Source organism: Lactuca sativa, chromosome 8, assembly GCF_002870075.4.
Source record: "Lactuca sativa cultivar Salinas chromosome 8, Lsat_Salinas_v11, whole genome shotgun sequence".
Classification (NCBI taxonomy): Eukaryota; Viridiplantae; Streptophyta; class Magnoliopsida; order Asterales; family Asteraceae; genus Lactuca; species Lactuca sativa.
In genome coordinates, this window is record NC_056630.2 from 259,976,353 (window position 1) to 259,993,997 (window position 17,645).

At 34.8% G+C, this 17,645-nt stretch overlaps 1 protein-coding gene and 1 long non-coding RNA gene across 4 annotated transcripts; one reads left to right on the forward strand and one right to left on the reverse strand.

The window, feature by feature from the left end:
- Positions 1–561: 561 nt before the first annotated feature.
- On the reverse strand, positions 562–4,680 carry LOC111903588 (NF-X1-type zinc finger protein NFXL1). 2 transcript variants are annotated; one of them, XM_023899355.3, is made up of 2 exons: positions 4,308–4,680; positions 562–4,103 (listed from the first exon to the last, which is right to left on the reverse strand). In XM_023899355.3, exon 2 carries the CDS (start codon positions 4,095–4,097, stop codon positions 852–854), a length of 3,246 nt encoding a protein of 1,081 aa, XP_023755123.2. In that variant the 5' UTR covers positions 4,098–4,103; positions 4,308–4,680; the 3' UTR covers positions 562–851. The 2 variants fall into 2 exon arrangements, with proteins under 2 accessions (XP_023755123.2, XP_052622141.1); XM_052766181.1 differs by having other exon boundaries at positions 4,525–4,678.
- A 6,843-nt stretch (positions 4,681–11,523) lies between these two features.
- LOC122195745 (uncharacterized) lies at positions 11,524–17,291 on the forward strand. 2 transcript variants are annotated; one of them, XR_006186441.2, is made up of 6 exons: positions 11,524–11,824; positions 14,260–15,335; positions 15,742–15,894; positions 15,968–16,105; positions 16,181–16,428; positions 16,512–17,291. It is a non-coding gene; the product is annotated as an uncharacterized LOC122195745 (long non-coding RNA). The 2 variants fall into 2 exon arrangements; XR_006186442.2 differs by lacking the exon at positions 14,260–15,335.
- Positions 17,292–17,645: the final 354 nt, after the last annotated feature.

The window sequence follows — 17,645 nt, forward strand, 5'->3', positions numbered from 1 at the left end:
TTCAAATTCCGTAGATTTTGTGGAGATACATCGATATGTCAACATCTTACTTGTGAATACTTTCTTCTTACTGCATGCTACACTAGATTGTTGGAAAATTTTGTGCACTGTTTGTGAACATAATTGGAAGTTGTATGTTTTGCTATTTTGGCAAGTATACAAATTATTAAAAAACAATTGGCTTCTTGTAATCCGGCTAAAGAGACCGACCTAACAATGAGGTATCGACGGTAGCATACTTTAGAAGGGTTGCTGTTTTAACAACAGAAATATTTTGTGAGAGCTAAGCATGAAATATGAAAATTGCTGTCATTTAAATTGTAGTTGATAAGTAATGACATACTGATATGGAAGTGGAACCAGTTATAAAAATTATTACACTTTTTTATAATGGAGCATGTGCATGGAAGTTGGAACTATTTATTCTAGCATTACATCACCGAAAAACTTCTCTTCAAATGTACTAAGTTATCGTTAATTTCTCAACATCAACTCCATTATAACTAAAACCTTTTATGTATTTACATGAGTCACCATAAGCCAAAAAAAAAAAAGAGTAAATAAACTATAACCTAATATAACAAATTTCACTAAACCTTCAAGAAGAATCAACATTGGAACAAAAAACATATCCCACTTAAAACCACTTACCCTTTAAATGGTCTTACAGCTGGCTGCTGCTAGTCTAGTAGCATAGCATAGCCACTTTACAAAAGAAAAAAAAAAAGTACATCTGCCAACAATGCAACATCAACCCAAATCAAACCATTAATGATCCTCTACCCTCACGTTGCAACAAAATCACGGGCAGTTCGGTCAAATTGCAAAAAGATCCACCCAGTACCACTCAGTCAGTCATACGCCTTCTCCCAGTCCTCCACCACCTCCAAGTTCTCCTCCTGTTTCCCCGCTGCTTCACCCTCTCCCTCCCCCACCACAACTTTCCCAGACTCCTCCGCCAAACTGCCGCCACCTTCTGACTCCAAAACACTCCATCTATTCGCCGACGAAGTGATCGGAACCTCTTTCACCGCCGAGCTGCCACCAGCCCACTCATCGGAAACACTCCATGAACTCTGCCCCCAATCTCCGGTGGTGGACGACTCCTGCACCACCGCTTTCTTCCATGGGTTCACATGGTCCTTAGCTGTCGACCCACCACTGGCACCCCAAACATTACCTCCACCATTCGACACGACCCCAACCACCGCTGCACCGTAATAAACCGACCCATGATCCAAGCGGCGCATGGCGGTTGCCGCCCGAGCCGGGTCACTAAACACCGCCAATGCATTCTTATCATTCAACCACACCAATTCACATTCACCACCAAATCTCAAAACCAAAGCACTCACATCCGCATCACTAGGCAAATCAAACAAAGCCACAACCAACCTCGGGTCCATGTCCACCAACGGGTCAAACCCAAGCGGTTGCACCATGCTCGTTGGGTTCACCCCTTTGGCTCCAAGAATCCGAGCCGGGGGTTTAGACTTGGGTGTAGCATGAACCACAATGAAGCGTTTCGGTTCCCAACCGGCTGCGCTTATCGACAGCTTCCACCTCTCTGCTATCAGCCTCACCGCGTCCCTCTTCTCTTTCAACATCGGACAAAACACATGGACTTTGAGAGCCGCCGCCGAGCCGCCACGGCTCCGGCCAAGAACCACCATCTTGCACCGCTCCTCCACCGCCAAAACCCATTTCGGATCGCGTCTAAACAAGTCGCCTACCATATCAGCAACAGCAGTATTCTCACCGAAATGAAGCGCGTCTAGATTTGGAGTGGTGACACCAAAAGCATCCGCGAGAACTTTCTTCCGTTCCATTTTCGAACATTCATCATCACAAACCAACTTCCGTTGTCCAAGTGGAATCTTTTTTCCGTTTGATTCCACCGGTTGAAGTGGGGCCGGTAATTTCTGGATTGTGGAAGCTTCTAGAACAGTGTCGGCGTTGTAGCCACTATTGCTGCCGCCAGCATCACAAGGAACAGTGGCGGTGATCCGATTACAAGAGCATGAGATTGTGACAGGGAACTCGCATCTTACATCTGGACACTGGTTGAACGGGTGGCAAAGGGCGGTGCACGTGTGGCGGCAGTCTCTCCGGGGAGCACCGCATGTCTGACCACATGAAGCCTTCACGCCGGAAGTGGAAGTGGAAGTGGAACCACCGGAGGAATCACATGGAGACGGGTGGCATGTCCTTAAACAAGCATGCATCCCACATTGCCTTGTTTTCCCACAAATTTTGTTACATCTGATATCTTTTGATCCACATGGGATGTTTCTTAAAACCACATGTCCACCTATGCATTCTTTAGGTATAGGAACAGAACATGGTGGGCAATCCCCAAAATGACAGCTGTGGGAAGAGACATGACCACATGGTTGAGGAACCGAACACGGGTACTGACAAGAAGGTGGTGGTGTACCACAGGGGAGTGGTGGTGGGATTGAAGATCTTCCACAAGCACAGGTTAAATCGGTGAAGATAGTCTCCGGGCAGGGCGGGCAGTGGCCACTATGACATAAAGATTCACAATCATGCTGCCCGCATCTTAGTTTCTTCTCACACGGCTTTGAACACATGTGTAGATCCCAATCCTCAAACCGATGCAAATTGTGGGAGTTTGAAAGCGGGCAGCATTTTTCACTGCAACGGTGTCTACCACAGTTCTTTTTACGCCCACAAGGTTTATCACATGTGAAAGTGTCCACTTCCATGCTGGTTTTGAAACATTCCACAGTTCTTGAAGTTGACCCACACCGACATTTTTGAGTAACCATTACCTGACATGGTGGACATGACTCCGGATGACATGTTTCTTTACATTGATGTAATCCACAAGGGAGGGTTTTGTCACATGTTTGTGAGCATGTAGGGATTGGGTCTAAACAAGTTTTTCTTTCCTCCTGTAAGCTTGATTTCCCACAGTAGCATGATGTCACCTTTCCAGGCAACAAATCACAGTCTCCACAAACACCAGGGTGACAAGTTTCTTTACAGAGATGATTACCACATCCGAGAGGCTTCCCACAAGTGGAAGAACATGAAAAGATACCATCTTGAACGTTTACTTCACCTTTCACAGACATGCCTCCACAAACAACCACCTCTGTGTTTTTCTTGCAGAAACAAGAGGCTTCAATTGGAACTTCACATGAATCACAAGGACCAACATGGCAGGTGTTTTCACAACGGTGGCGGAGACACTTACGGGGTTTACCACATCTTTGGCCACACGTGAGAACAGATTTCTGATCGGAGCATCTTGTGGTGATGGTTTTCTTCCCACATGGACATGGTCTTGGTGGGGCAAAAGCTTTACAAGGTGGACATGGTCCAGGGTGGCATTGGAGAACACAACGATGAGGACAAAGATCATCTCTACTAACACCAGAGCCAACAACTTCTTTCTCAAGTGGTCTTCCACAAGGTTCACCACAAGAATGAGGGGTTAGATATGGATCGGAAGGTGGTTCCTGTCTTTTTCCACAGAAACAAACATAACGGATATCTTTTGAGGACGTGAGCTGAACTGATTGACATCCAGGGCATCGCCAATTGAATCCTTGATTTTTCTCTGCAGATAAGTCGATGGAAGTAGGTGCCCTAGCCCACTTCTTGATACAATGTAAATGGAAGATTGAAAAGCAGCTTGAACAGGACCAAACAGGGGCAGAACGCCTCACCATATCATAACATATCATGCATTCGATCGTACCTTTTAGAAGTTTGTCTTGAATTTCTTGAACAAGTTGAGGTAAAGCTCCTGTCGTGCCTTTTGAACCTCTCTCCTCGCGAGGAGCATCCTTTCTTCTATCTCTAGTCTGATTTACCCGAGGCATATGCTGTTGCTGCCTTCTCTGTACCCCAACATTTCCTCTATTATGAGCGTTTTGAGGCGGTGGACCTGATCTAATATTAGGTTCCCCACCATTTGCATCTGGAATTGGAGCAACTGTTGACGAGGAATTAGCATCCACTGCAGTGGTTGTGACCGTGGCAGTGGATCCTCTGGGAATCCATTCTTGACGACGAGGAAACCTAGGTCTGTTATCTCTTCTATCACTTCGAACGTGAGAGCTCATATCCACCTATTAAGATTAACTAGAGTTAGATTCAAACATGTTTGTTTTCAATGTAGATGAGGTATAAATAAAACCTAAAGCAAATCAAAGGCGGTTCATATGAGTCGGTGAAAGGAAAAAATGAAATCAAAAAATTGGAAATCTAAATTGAAAAACCTAATTTGAAAAACGATTGAACATGCCTATCAAAGAAATGATAGGACAGTTTACCTGATTGGAAGTCGGAGGCGGGTTTGAAAAAGAAATTGTCGAGATTGAATCGGCTATACAGATAAACAAATGAAGATCGATAGCCAAAATCCCAAATCTTATGAATCAAAGCTAACTTCACAAACTGATTTTCCTGATTGAAAACTTGAAATGATAACAGGAATCGGCGATGGGAAAGAAAGTTTAGGAGGTGAAAATGGAAATCTGTTTAACCTACCGATGAGGTACGAATTGGAGCGGCGAGCGGAATTATAGGGGAGACCGACAAAGAGATCGTCGATTAACGCTTGGGGAGCAAGCGAAACGAAGGTTTCGATAGAATCGTGTATCGATTGACCACTTGTATTATGCGTGGTAACCACACAAACCAATTTCTCCTTCAATCTAATTTATAAATTGTTCTATCTATTTCAATTTCCAATAACAATATTTAAATTTATCTCGACTTCTATATTATTTAATTAAATTACTTGCATTAGTCAAGTAGTTATATAAATTAGTTGCACTGCTGATGCATAATATAATATTGTAGCAGCCTCATGATATATTTTGGTTGCCAAGCAATAATCCCTATAAATCGTGTAGGGATCGATTAGAGGTCCTATTTTATATACACCACTCTACACAACACCAACCTATATGTTAGGTCTGCTTTTTAGGTGAATGGTGGTAATTATCATCATATAATTATTATTGACTTTACTTTTTAAATCATCATCACAATATAATTATTATTTGATCAACTTTTATTATTAGTTTATTATTACATAATCTACAAATCATTATTATTTAATAATTACATTTTTTACTAACTTAATTAATATTAATAATTTTATATTTATTTTTTATTAAGATAAAAAAATAACATAGTTTTTATAATATAATAACATATATAATATTATAAAAAAATAAATTATAAATAAATTTTCGTCAACCTAATATCATTGATATTATAAATAATATTATAAGAAATAAAATTCGAACAAATCTTCATCATTTTTTTTAATTTAAATATTACATAACAAAAATCCGAGAAAAAAATAAACAACAATTAATCATCTATAGTCATAAAAGAACTTTCCGTAGATATGAGTCACTTATAAAAATCTAGAGGCGACTTATACATAGTTTGTCATTCGGCTGCGGACGGTCTTTGTGGCGGATCCATAATGCTGAAATAGGAGACATCGGATACTCTCCTTCTAACTATCACATAGTGTTCATATTTTAGTTGGTTTTTGATATCTTTACAATACTTGGTTGGAGAAGTATCCCGACAAATTTGTATCATTGTGGACCGACAAAAGTACCGATTTTGGAAATTCAACAACAAATAGAGTTGAGAGTCAGCACGCTAAGCTAAAAAAACACCTAGCATCTCGAAAACGTGATTTGGATAAATTCATATATGTTATTGAAACAGTTGTACAGTCACAAGACACAACTATCAAAGAGAGTTTCACAAGGAGCATAATCATTCATAAACCAAAATTTAAGGATGAGATATTCAATTCACTATGACATCATGTTTCAGAGCATGCTTTGGATAAAATCTTAGAAGAGCTTCATCGATTAAAAGGATTTGTACCAACTCCAGAGAATTGTGGTTGTCAACTACGAACATGTTTTGGTTTACCATGCGCTCACGAACTTGCGATGTATGTTGATGCAGGTATGTCAAATGTATTGTATTAAATTGACAAGTTTTTATATGTATAATTACTTTATAACATTTTGACTTTTTTACTATAGGTTCATCTATTCCGTTGGATTCAATTGATATTTTTTGGAGAACGCTTTGATTTTAAGCCTTGTGTATTTGTGGATTATGGAAATCTTAATGTTGATGATCATATGCAAAGGTGGAAGGAAAAATTCAACAATCAACCAGATCATGTCAAATACAGTTATATAAGAAAGATGGAAGAGATAATCAATCCTTCAAAAATTATGATCAATGAACCTTCGGTTAAGAAAAATAATTGTGGACGCCCAAAAGTGAAGCGTGGTCACCATCAAAGTCAAGCTCCTCACTGATACAGTTGTTTAGACTTGAATCAGGAACCACCTAGGCATAGTTCATCATTCTTCGACTTGAACGATGAACCGACTAGGCATAGTTCATCATTCTTCGACTTGAACGATGAACTGACTAGGCATAATTCATCATTCTTCGACTTGAACGATGAACCGACTAGGCATAATTCATCATTCTTTGACTTGAACAATGAACCAGCTAGGCATAGTTCATTCTTCATGGGCATGAACGAGGAACCAATAGACCAATGTTCGTACCAGTTTGACTTGAATGAGGAACCAACATGCCAATGGTCGTACCGGTTTGACTTGAAAGAGAAAGCAGTGATGGAACATAATTCATTGTTGAAAGAAATTCCATCAATATTTCATCCATACATCACGCGTATACAAAATGTATGGGGTGATGGAAATTCTGGTTTTCGATCGGTAGTTGTTTGTCTTGGGTATGATGAAAATGAGTGGCTTTTCATTTGCCAGCAATTGTATGACGAGTTATTGACGTCATATGAAGACTATTCTAGAGTTTTCATTGGATGCAATGGAGTACTTGATTCATTGTCTTTCTTCATGACAGATAGGACAACACCACCAGAACACTATATGCTTATGCCTGAGACAGGTATCCTGATAACCAACAGGTTTGGTGTGATTGTCCAATTTTTTACCACAGCGGGCCCTGTAACCTTTTTCCCTCTATGGAGAGGTCCTAGTGAGTTTCAAAATCATAGTGTCCTTACATTTGCACTTGTATACATCAATCAGAAAAATCAAATTAGTATGGTTGAATTAATAATAATTATAAAAGAAATTAAGAGTTTAGGATATATATTAATGATACCTGGATCTTTGTACAATAACGATTGAAGGTCTGCATACGCTTGCATATATGCACTTGATGTCGGAGATTCGACTAATTTCTTCCACATTGGATGAAGAGAACCCCAAGTCTTATATGATTTGATACGTTTCCTACTTTGTGGAAAAACATCTTCACACGCCTTCATCAACGCCAAATCTCTATCGGTGACGATGACACGAGGACAAAAAGAATCGTTAATCGTCAATTTCAAACAAGTCAATACCCACCTGTAGTTTCTTGTTTTTTCGCTATTCATGAATGCGAAGGCTATGGAAAACGTCAGTCTCATAGAAGTGACACCAATAATCTCCAGAAAAGGAAGATTATACTTGTTTGTTTTGTATGTAGCATCTATCAACACCACATACATAAATGCTTGCCACATCTGTAACGATATTGGGTGCATAAAAACAACTCCTCTAACTCGTTAGTGCTCTCGTTTAAACGATACTCATAATTATACCCTTTAGTATGCAAAATATGCATGACATTTTGTATCGGGCTTCTATCTTCTCGTTGAGATATTGTAAACTTATGGCGACAATTGTATATAGTTTTTAGTGAAGACATGTTATTTTCATTTTGTTGCTTTATTGTTGACAAAATATCTAGTGGTTCAACATTCAACTCTGTCAAATCATGGACCAAATGAGTCTCTTTATCCGACAATCGCATTGCAAATGAATGAACCTCTATATACATTGATGGTTCGTGATTGTGATCATCACGTACGACCTATAACTTCCAACCATCTTGTGCCTTCAAATACTTTGCTATCAATTCGAATGGACAATTAATTTTTTTTTTGTTTTCACATTTTTACTTCTGGATATACCACTACGATCACAACAAAGAAATACTTTAGATTTGAATCCAAAAGTCGTTGCCTTCGATCATTTAGTGACTGTAACATAACCTTGAGAACGTGCAATATTTTGTACCCAATTCTTCAAATCTTCAAGAAATCTAAAAACCTAAAAATTAAGAGAAAAATTTAATGTTAAAAGATCAATAAATATATCAAATAAATATACACATATAAATATAAGATTAGAAATTATACTTCATCGGTAGAAAATTCCGAAATAGTAGCCATTTTTCCTTGCAAAATTGAAATAAAACAACAAAAAAACTTAATAAAAACCGATTAAAAAAATTAATTAAAAATAATTTAAAAAAGTAATTAAAAAATGATATCGTATAATAATGTCATATAAACTAATTATGCTACCATATTTAAGAAAATGATTGTCATATAAACTAATTTGCATGTAAGGTGGTCCATGGTGGTTTCTTTAACCATAAAATCCATATTAACAAATTGATTTGTATGATATGTAATTAAAAAATAATTCAACTTTTTATTTTCAAACTAGAATTTAGTTTTAAAAATTTAGTGAATATGGAATCATCAAATTCAAAATTGGACGTCCATTAATTTCCGATTTCAAAATTCAAATTTATGGTTAATTTATTCATTATTATAATCTACCTTATTATGGTTAATTTGGACACATGACATTTTCTAAAAATTTTAAAATTTTCTATTTTCCACTTGTCATTTTATTGTATTTTTGATTTTATTAAATTAAAATCCACATTTAATATATAAGGTAATATATATGTAAGGTATTTATTAGAAAATGGTTTATATATGTAATGTATCTAATGCATTAAAGTCTCATTAATTTTAATAATTCAAAAAATTTCTTATTTTTCTTATAAATTTAAAGTTTTCAAATTGTTAAAATTTTATATTTAATTTTTTTTAAATAAACCCATGTAATACATGGGTCTCACACCTAGTCTATTCTAATAAATAAGAATCATTTTGCCACATGTCCTTCTCTTATTCAATTTGTCACATGTCATTTTGTCATAATTTAGAGATATATTTATTTTCCACTTGTCATTTATTTCATTTTCCATTTCTAATATATTATTAATTAGTTTCCATAAATTAAACCTAACATAATGATATTAATTTCAAATTTTAAATTTTAAATTTCAATTTTAATTTCAAATAACTTTACAGTTTAAACCTTTGTGTTTAACATTTTGTTATAATTAACCTGTTTAGTATACGGGTATACGAGTCTGATAACTAAACAATAATTTTAATTTATTTATTTTTTGCATGTTTTTTTTCTCATAATTTTTATTTATTTCAGATTTCAAAATCCAAATAAATTTCTCATTTAATCGTTTTTATTTAATATTTTGTTTTAATCAACCCGTATAATATACGGGTTTGATAACTAGTATTAATACTATATTTAATGTTTCGTGTAGAAATTCCTTTTATAGACACTTTTTTAAAGTAAATAAAATAATGCAGAAAGTATAAAAGGTTTAAATTTAAGGTGTTATATTCAAATTTTGGAGGGCTGTTTATATAAAATGATAAGATATAAAGGCTTACTTTGATCGAGCCCTAACAAAAATGTTTGAGCCGCCAAAAGTGAGAAAGGACTGATGCGATTTCCGACGATGAAGTTATTTCCAGCGACGACGGTCGGTTTTCACGGTAGCCACTGGTTTGATGCTTCGACGGCGGACTTTCTTACGGTGCTATTTCTCTCCTTCTTTCTTTCCGGCGATCTATTGTTTTTTCTCCGACGTAAATGATGACTGTCTCGCTTTTCTCAATCTGGTCTAGGTGGTTCACGATGGTAAATGGTGGTTCCGGTGGTCTTTTCTCACGATCTCTCTTTCTCTTGTTTTGTCTCCGACGTTATTTGGTTACCACCGGTTAGTTGTTGCCGCAGTTCTTTGGTTGAAGCTGATTCCGATGGTGAACAGTTTTTTTTTTTTTTTTTTTTTTTTTTTTTTTTTTTTTTAAATATTGTTAATATACTGTTTAAATGATTCATTTTCTGTTTATATAAAATCTCGTGGTTTATTGGAAGTTTAAATGTATTAATGATGTTCAGTGTTCAATATAACTATATTTTGTAGTTTGTTCATATTCAGATAATTTAGATTTTTAGAAATAAAACACAGTCTTCAAAACATAAATATTGGGAATATACAATAAAAAGGTTAATAAATCTGAATTGAATGCTTTCTATATAATACTTGCCCATTGGATACAAATCCTTAAAAAAAATCAGATAAAAGTCAAAATAGATTAGATTGATATGTGGGATAGTTTGGTGTGTATAAAAAAATAGTCATTTATAAATGTTCTATCTATTTCAATTTCCAATAACAATATTTAAATTTATCATCGACTTCTATATTATTTAATTAAATTACTTGCATAAGTCAAGTAGTTATATAAATTAGTTGCGTTGCTGATGCATAATATAATATTGTAGCAGCCTCACGGTACAACGTTGGGATATTTTGGTTGCTAAGCAATAATCCCTATCGTAAAATCATGTAGGGGGCGATTAAACGATTCTATCAAGAGTTTAAGTATGGATGTCAAAAGGTACTGTGGGACTCCGAACCCGTGGGACCCCGATCCCGAATGGGGAATATTTGTTTAAAAAATCGGGGACGGGGGCGGGGTTGGGGGCAATGTTAACCCCCGTTTTAGTTTCGGGGGCAGGGGTGGGGGTGGGTAGTCCCGTCCCGAAATCCCAATGGGAACCCCGTTAATATATTATTTATATTAATATATATATATATATATATATATATATATATATATATATATATATATATATATATATATTAATTATAAAAATATAATAAATAATAGCAATGATTTTGAACTTCCAAAATTCAATTAAATATCATGTTTTTAAGTTTATAGTATAACATTTTTAAGATGTTATAATATTTTTATTTTAAATATATAAACTTATGCTATAAATAACTATTTTTATTCAAAATAGTTTCTTTTAGTTCAAAAAATAACTTCTTTTAGCCTAAATAACACCTTCGTTCGCCAAAAAAAAGTCAACCCAAACGGAGGCGGGGGGGGGGGGGGGGGGGGGGGTACTCCTGGGATTCGGGGGGCGGGGGCGGTGATGGGGTGACTAGAGATTTCGGGGGCGGGGGCGGGGGCGGGGGATGAAATCTCCGTCCCGTTTACCCCCTTTGACATACCTAAGTTTAAGTTGTATTTTATGTTTAAAGAAAGGTAAACCATGCATTCTGCAAGGACTAATCACATGAGATAATGTGATTAGGAGGTATGTTCATGTATTATAATTATTTATTGTATGGATGTAGCATGAAGGAATCAATATACGATTAATCATTTCAAAAACTTAAATAAAGATAAAATTGTAATCTTATCTGTTATTTATTTATGGTAAATTGTTAAATTAATTAAATAGGAAAATCAGTTTTAATCAAGCCTCATTCATCTTCACTAACGCTACCCACCAACAATCAAAGAAAAAAACAAAGAGGGATGACCAACACCATCGGCCACCACCGAGCTACCTTCGTCATAATTCTGATTTGCCTTACTTGTAAATCTTTGCTACTCATATTCGTCTGTACCCTCTCGTCTCTTCGGTCTTCTTTCTCAAGTACTCCAGCCACCACATCCTTGTTGTTGACCACCTTCTATCTCGGCATCTCCGACCACCAAAGGGTTGGCTTTTTTCTATTTGCGTGTTGTGGAACCTTAAATCAACGCCATCACCAGTCCAATATAGTAAAACCTTCTTCTTCATCTTTCTTTATTTTTTTGTGGAAATACCTAAACTTTTGATGTGCGTTTTATTTTTTGTGTGAAAAAATTAGGTCCTTTTTCATATATCATGTTCGATTATCTGGAAAGATTCAAGTTTTGTACCCTAGATATGTCGAAACTTTATCATTCTAGTCCTCGACTTGACGAAAACATTATTCTTCATCATTAAATAAGGCATTTAATCAATTTTTATATCATATTTTAATAGGGGTGTTTATTTGGCCATTTGCTGAAGTTGTAAGTTCCAATTTCCTAAATTTATGCCTTGCTTTCTTCTTTTTACCATTTCAGTGAAGGCCATCTACGTGTTTGTTCCTTGATGCATGTTTGATTTTAACAAATCAATTTTTTAGTCTGAAGTGTTTTAGGGCATCGTAAACAATAGACATTATTTAATAGAGGTCGTTCATTTAAAAGCCATTTTTATGTTTTACTGTTCTTTTTTTTTTTTTTTTTTTTTCAATCACAATGGATGTTCTTTTTCATTGCAAACATACCATATTGAAGTAATATTGTATTCCTTTTTAGCTAAGTTTGAAAGTAGGCTTGAAATTAGGGAGCCCTTGTGTTATTATAATCGATGTTAGCTCATGCAGCTATATATTTGCATATGTATACATGTTTTTTGTATATTAAGAGGGTGTTTGGATAGGAAAAAAAAAGGTGCTTATTGCTTATTCCCACAATAAGCTAACTTTGAGTGTCTGGATAAAATTCAGTTTATTAAGCTAAATAAGCTAATTTTAATAAGCTAATAAGCAATAAGCTAATAAGCTAATCTAAACACCCCCTAACATTCTCAAGAGATTAATGAATTATGAAAAAAATTATTTAATAATTAGATTTACCAATAATCCATAGATATAGTGTGACAATTGTCAATTCTAGGTCAAACAAAGTCAACAAGTTAACTAAGTCAACTAGACTAGTATTAGGATTTTAGGATAAGCGCTGTGTTTTTTAATGTTCATAATGTACAACTTACATGTATTAATACCACCTATGGGTTCTAAAATCTTCATTATTTGCTTAATTAAGAACAATTACAATTCAACCATTGGACCTGTAATTAATTCTGAATCAATTTTAGATTAATTTTGATTAATAATTATTTAATTTTATTGATTTTACATTAATTTATCAATTATATAAATTAACAAATCAATTATTTAACTATTAATATCACAATAACTTTTGAGAAAAATATTAATCTAGCCAAAATCCTTAATTACATATCCAAAGTTAGCCAAAAAAACACATTAGCAAAACTAGCCCACGAAAGAGTACTTTGGACATGGTTGACTACGGTCAATGCTTGAAACCTACTATTTTGTGGCAATGCGCTACTGTTTCAGTACCCATTTAATTTTTCGTGGCCCATTAGCAAAAAATATATAATGTTTAATTTTTCAGATTGAGGTATTCTTTACTATTGTTTTATTGGTTTGCCTATTTTTTTTTTCTATCAATAGAGCACCCGAAAAACAACGGGGTTTGTCTATTTTTCATCAAAATTTTACTGTGTTCTTGATTAGGAGTAGTTTTTGTATATGCGGTTACGTTCTTTTTTTGAAAAAAAACCGAAAAATAAATAAAACCATAGGTTTCATACGAAACCTACGGTGTATAAGTGCTCAATGCACAAATTGCGCAATGTCGGCTTGTACACATACAGTTTCGTATGAACCGTACAAAAATTATTTTTCGTTTTTTTTTTGATGTAACATATAAGGAATTGTATATATGTTATTATTTCATGATTTTTTATTCAGAAAACATAAAAAAAATTTTGCGAAACTATATGTTTTTTGGAAACCTACGGTGTACAACCATATATTGTCGATTCCGTGATTTTTTTTTGAAAAAAAATGAAATCGTAGGTTTGTATAAAACCGTAGGTTTCCTAAAACCTACTGTTTTTTATTTAATTTTTTTTTTTCAAAAAAAATAAAATAAATGGTTCTACGAAATTTTAACGATTGTATATATGTTATGATTCCATGTTTCCATTTTGTGATAAAGTATGTTATTTTCTATGCTCGATTATAGCATACAATAGCAATGTACTATCCATTTGAAGAATTTTCTATGTTTATAATTGGTAGATACTTTGAAGTATAATGTATTGATAAAATAACATTGTGTTTTTGTAGTTTCAGGTTTGTGATAAAACATGCTATTGTCACACAATTTTCAAAGTACAATGCTATATTTGGTGTACTATTAGTATAGAGAATAGAAAAAATGTTGTCAATTAATTTCCTTTGGTATTTTATACAAAGTAAATAGAATATATGAAATAATTAAGTGTTATATTGTGTGATCTCTCTACTTCTTTAACACTGTTTTTCTTTTATAAAACCTTATTTAACCTTAATGTTTATTTAATTTTGTAGCTTCCAAACAAAAGGATTGTAGGGAAGTATAGGGCTTATGGTGGAGATCTGGATACCAACTTGGATCGTGATATCACTTTCCGAACTGATATTTCTACCATATGTTTGGGTTACAAGAAATTTAGCCTAGGATAATCCAAGTGGACACTTACAATTCTAGGCACAGAAATCGTAAGCCAATATGCTAGAGGATTTTGTGAAAGTATGATGAAAACGGGAGCTTAAGATCGTGACCCTCTTCTGAAGAGGAAGAACTGTTTATATATTAAACGAGATTAGGGTTTCATTAGGGTTGGGCCGTCATTAGTTGCTTTGGAAGCAAGTAATGTTAATCCGGATTTAATGAGGATTTAGGGTTACCAAAACTAACGAGTTTCGTTAGTTTTACCATAAAGTTTTGAGTGGCTTGAACGAACCAGTGCGAGAGATTTTTTCAACAACTAGCTTCGGTTACTTGTTGGACCTACCGACTCAGTCCGGAGACAGACTTCTTATTCATGGGCTGTTCCTGCATATGTTGGACCCTACTGCAGAAACGGACGCAATGTCTACATTTTAGGTTTTCTAGACGTACACTGTCATTTGGGCCCTAGGAGTTTTGTTTTGTGCCTTGAATTTGCATGGGCCAGTGTCCTAGATCAAGGATCGAATTCTCTACTATGTATAAACACGGATATGGTGAAAATACATTTTGGTCAAGAGTGTTCCCATATCGCATGGACACTAGTTTACTTGTAGAAGATTTAGAGCTCCTTATCATGAATCAACAGTTCAATGATGCTCATGACGGTGTCCGTGGCATTTTGCTATATATTATCAATCAAGGTTTTTTTTTGGGAAAAAAGCCTAATGATAAAGTCACCAAGGAATTTTCGTGGGTGGTGGAGAACTTGGATCAATGGAATAGGTATTTGTCAATTTAATATTTATAATAAAGGCTCTCTTGGGGGAGTTATCTATGATCTAAATCATACCCTAGATCGTCGAGTATGTTTAAAGAATTTGAGGATCATATGTGCAAGCATCCAACAAAGCCATATGTGTATACATTATCGGGTTTTGTTATTCCTTTGAAGGTATATTTAAGTAATTAAAAAAATATATTTATAAATTTTTCGGTCTTTTTTTTGATAATTTTAGTTAGTCCAACACTTATAAATTAATGTATATTTATTACAATATATGGATATGAGAGATGTTCCCAATAGTCGGGGAAGTGCTGCGATACAACGGAATAATTTCTATCATCATATCTTGCGGTGGTTTCATATTAGGAGGTTATCTTGGGAGAAAGTTTGTGATGTTGACCAGGACGAGGCACATCAACCCAAAAAAAAAAATGATCGCCTCAGATGCCGAGTCCTACTGCACATTATTTGTCATATATTACTAGTTTGAAGTGTGAATCGTCTGAAGTTCCTTCTTCAATTAATTGTTAAATTTGCTTTGCTTTTTTATTAATTATTTTTTCTTTAAATGTAGGAGAATGAGAATGTGGATGCTACTTATCGGATGCTAGGCCCGGTGAGTCAACAATTCGGTAGTCCACGGAAATCAAATCGAGTAAACGAGGATGATGATGTGCATAATCCACCAGAGTTTGATTGTAGAAAACAAAAACAAATCATGAAAGAGGTTATAATTTTTTTGTAAATTATTTTTTTTATTTTTTCAAAGTATATTAAAAAAATTAATATGTTTTTTGTAGAAGAAGAAGAAAAAGAAGGTTGTTGATAGGGACATTGTGGATGCGGATAATCATATTCCCGGACCTCCTATTGCAAAACCAAGTCGCCCGGCTAGGTTATTGAAACCTTCATAATATCTTAGCTCTCCATACATTTCAGTACGTATGTTAAAAATTATATTTACTATAATTTTATTACTATATAGATAGTTATTGACTACGTATATGATGTAGGTTCAAAATGCCCCCCGATATTGTACAAGTGGGGTAATACGCAACGAACCACCACCCACGTATCTGTCAGCGATCCCCTGACAATTTTATTAGAGCCGTATGTGATGCCGGGTTGTAGCGCCCCTTCTCTATACATGGAAAACAAACCAGCTGTTTTTATGAAACATCGGTTATATAATGAAAAAATGGAAGCGAAGTTTTGGGATCTGCTTTTTTATACAAGTGGCTTGAGATTTTTAGATGAAGAGGTATGAAGACATTTCTTTATATTTAAAATTTAAATAATTTATAAGCTCTTTATGTTTAAATTAAATTTAAATGCAACATGTAGACATATGGGGAAGACTTTTGAATGAGCGTAGACCGAACAATGCTCGATGGACAATCATGCCATCGTCATTTTTCGGTGCATTTGAGATGTTCCAGTGGGCAAGAAGTGCAATGGGAAATCCGATTGACCCGTTGGATGACACAAAATCTTGGCTAGAAGTTGACCGTGTAGTAAAGAAATAATATATATATGAGTCAATTAAATTGTCATATTACACTAATTAAACGTTGTAATTAATTGTAACGGTTGTGTGTTAAAACATGTTTACTTTCCGATTTGCATCAACCCATATCATTGGGTACTTGGCGAGTTATGGATGGACACGTTATCATTGAATTTGTATGACAACTTGCGATCTTTTGGCCGTGAACCTTATTGATTTTGTGCGGTTTGAAAAGCTTATGAACCACATTCTACGTGGCATTGGCTACTGGAACCACATGGATTTTCCTCCTCAGAAAACATCCATTAATGTTACGGATGTTACGGACGTGCCCCAACAAGAAGGGATGTTTGAAGAGTGCGGTGTATTTATGTTGATGTACATTGAGCAGCTTGTTTCAGGTCGATCGATTGGTATATCGACGACACTTGTTATTGCTGCTATGCAGTTTCGCACTAGAATGGGCATGATATATTATGTATCTTCTAGAAAGTCGATTTTAAATTAGTCTCATTTATAGATTTGTAGTGACACTTAATGTGTACAATTTCATCATGATTGGTAACGTTCTATTTTTGTTTATGTTAACAGAATGTCTCCTAATTATTAAACATAAACATTATTACATAAACAAACTAGCAAGAGAATAGTACTCATTAGATAGATTAATCATAACAAACAAGCATATATAAAACTTATTACATAGATAAACTCATAAATAATACATAAACTTACTAGTTGATTAATAAAAAATGATTAAATTCAAACATTTGGAAAATCAGTTGGAAATTTTGCTTTTTCTTGAATTAGCCAGTCATATTTTTTTGTATGTTTTTTTGAATCTTTTTCATTTTAACCTCTTCTTTGTTGGCGTACTCTATAGCATCTCATGCCTAAACTCTTGCAATTTTTATGTTGCGTTCTTTGTCTTGAACCGACCTCATATTAGACCAAATATCGGACTGTAAGTT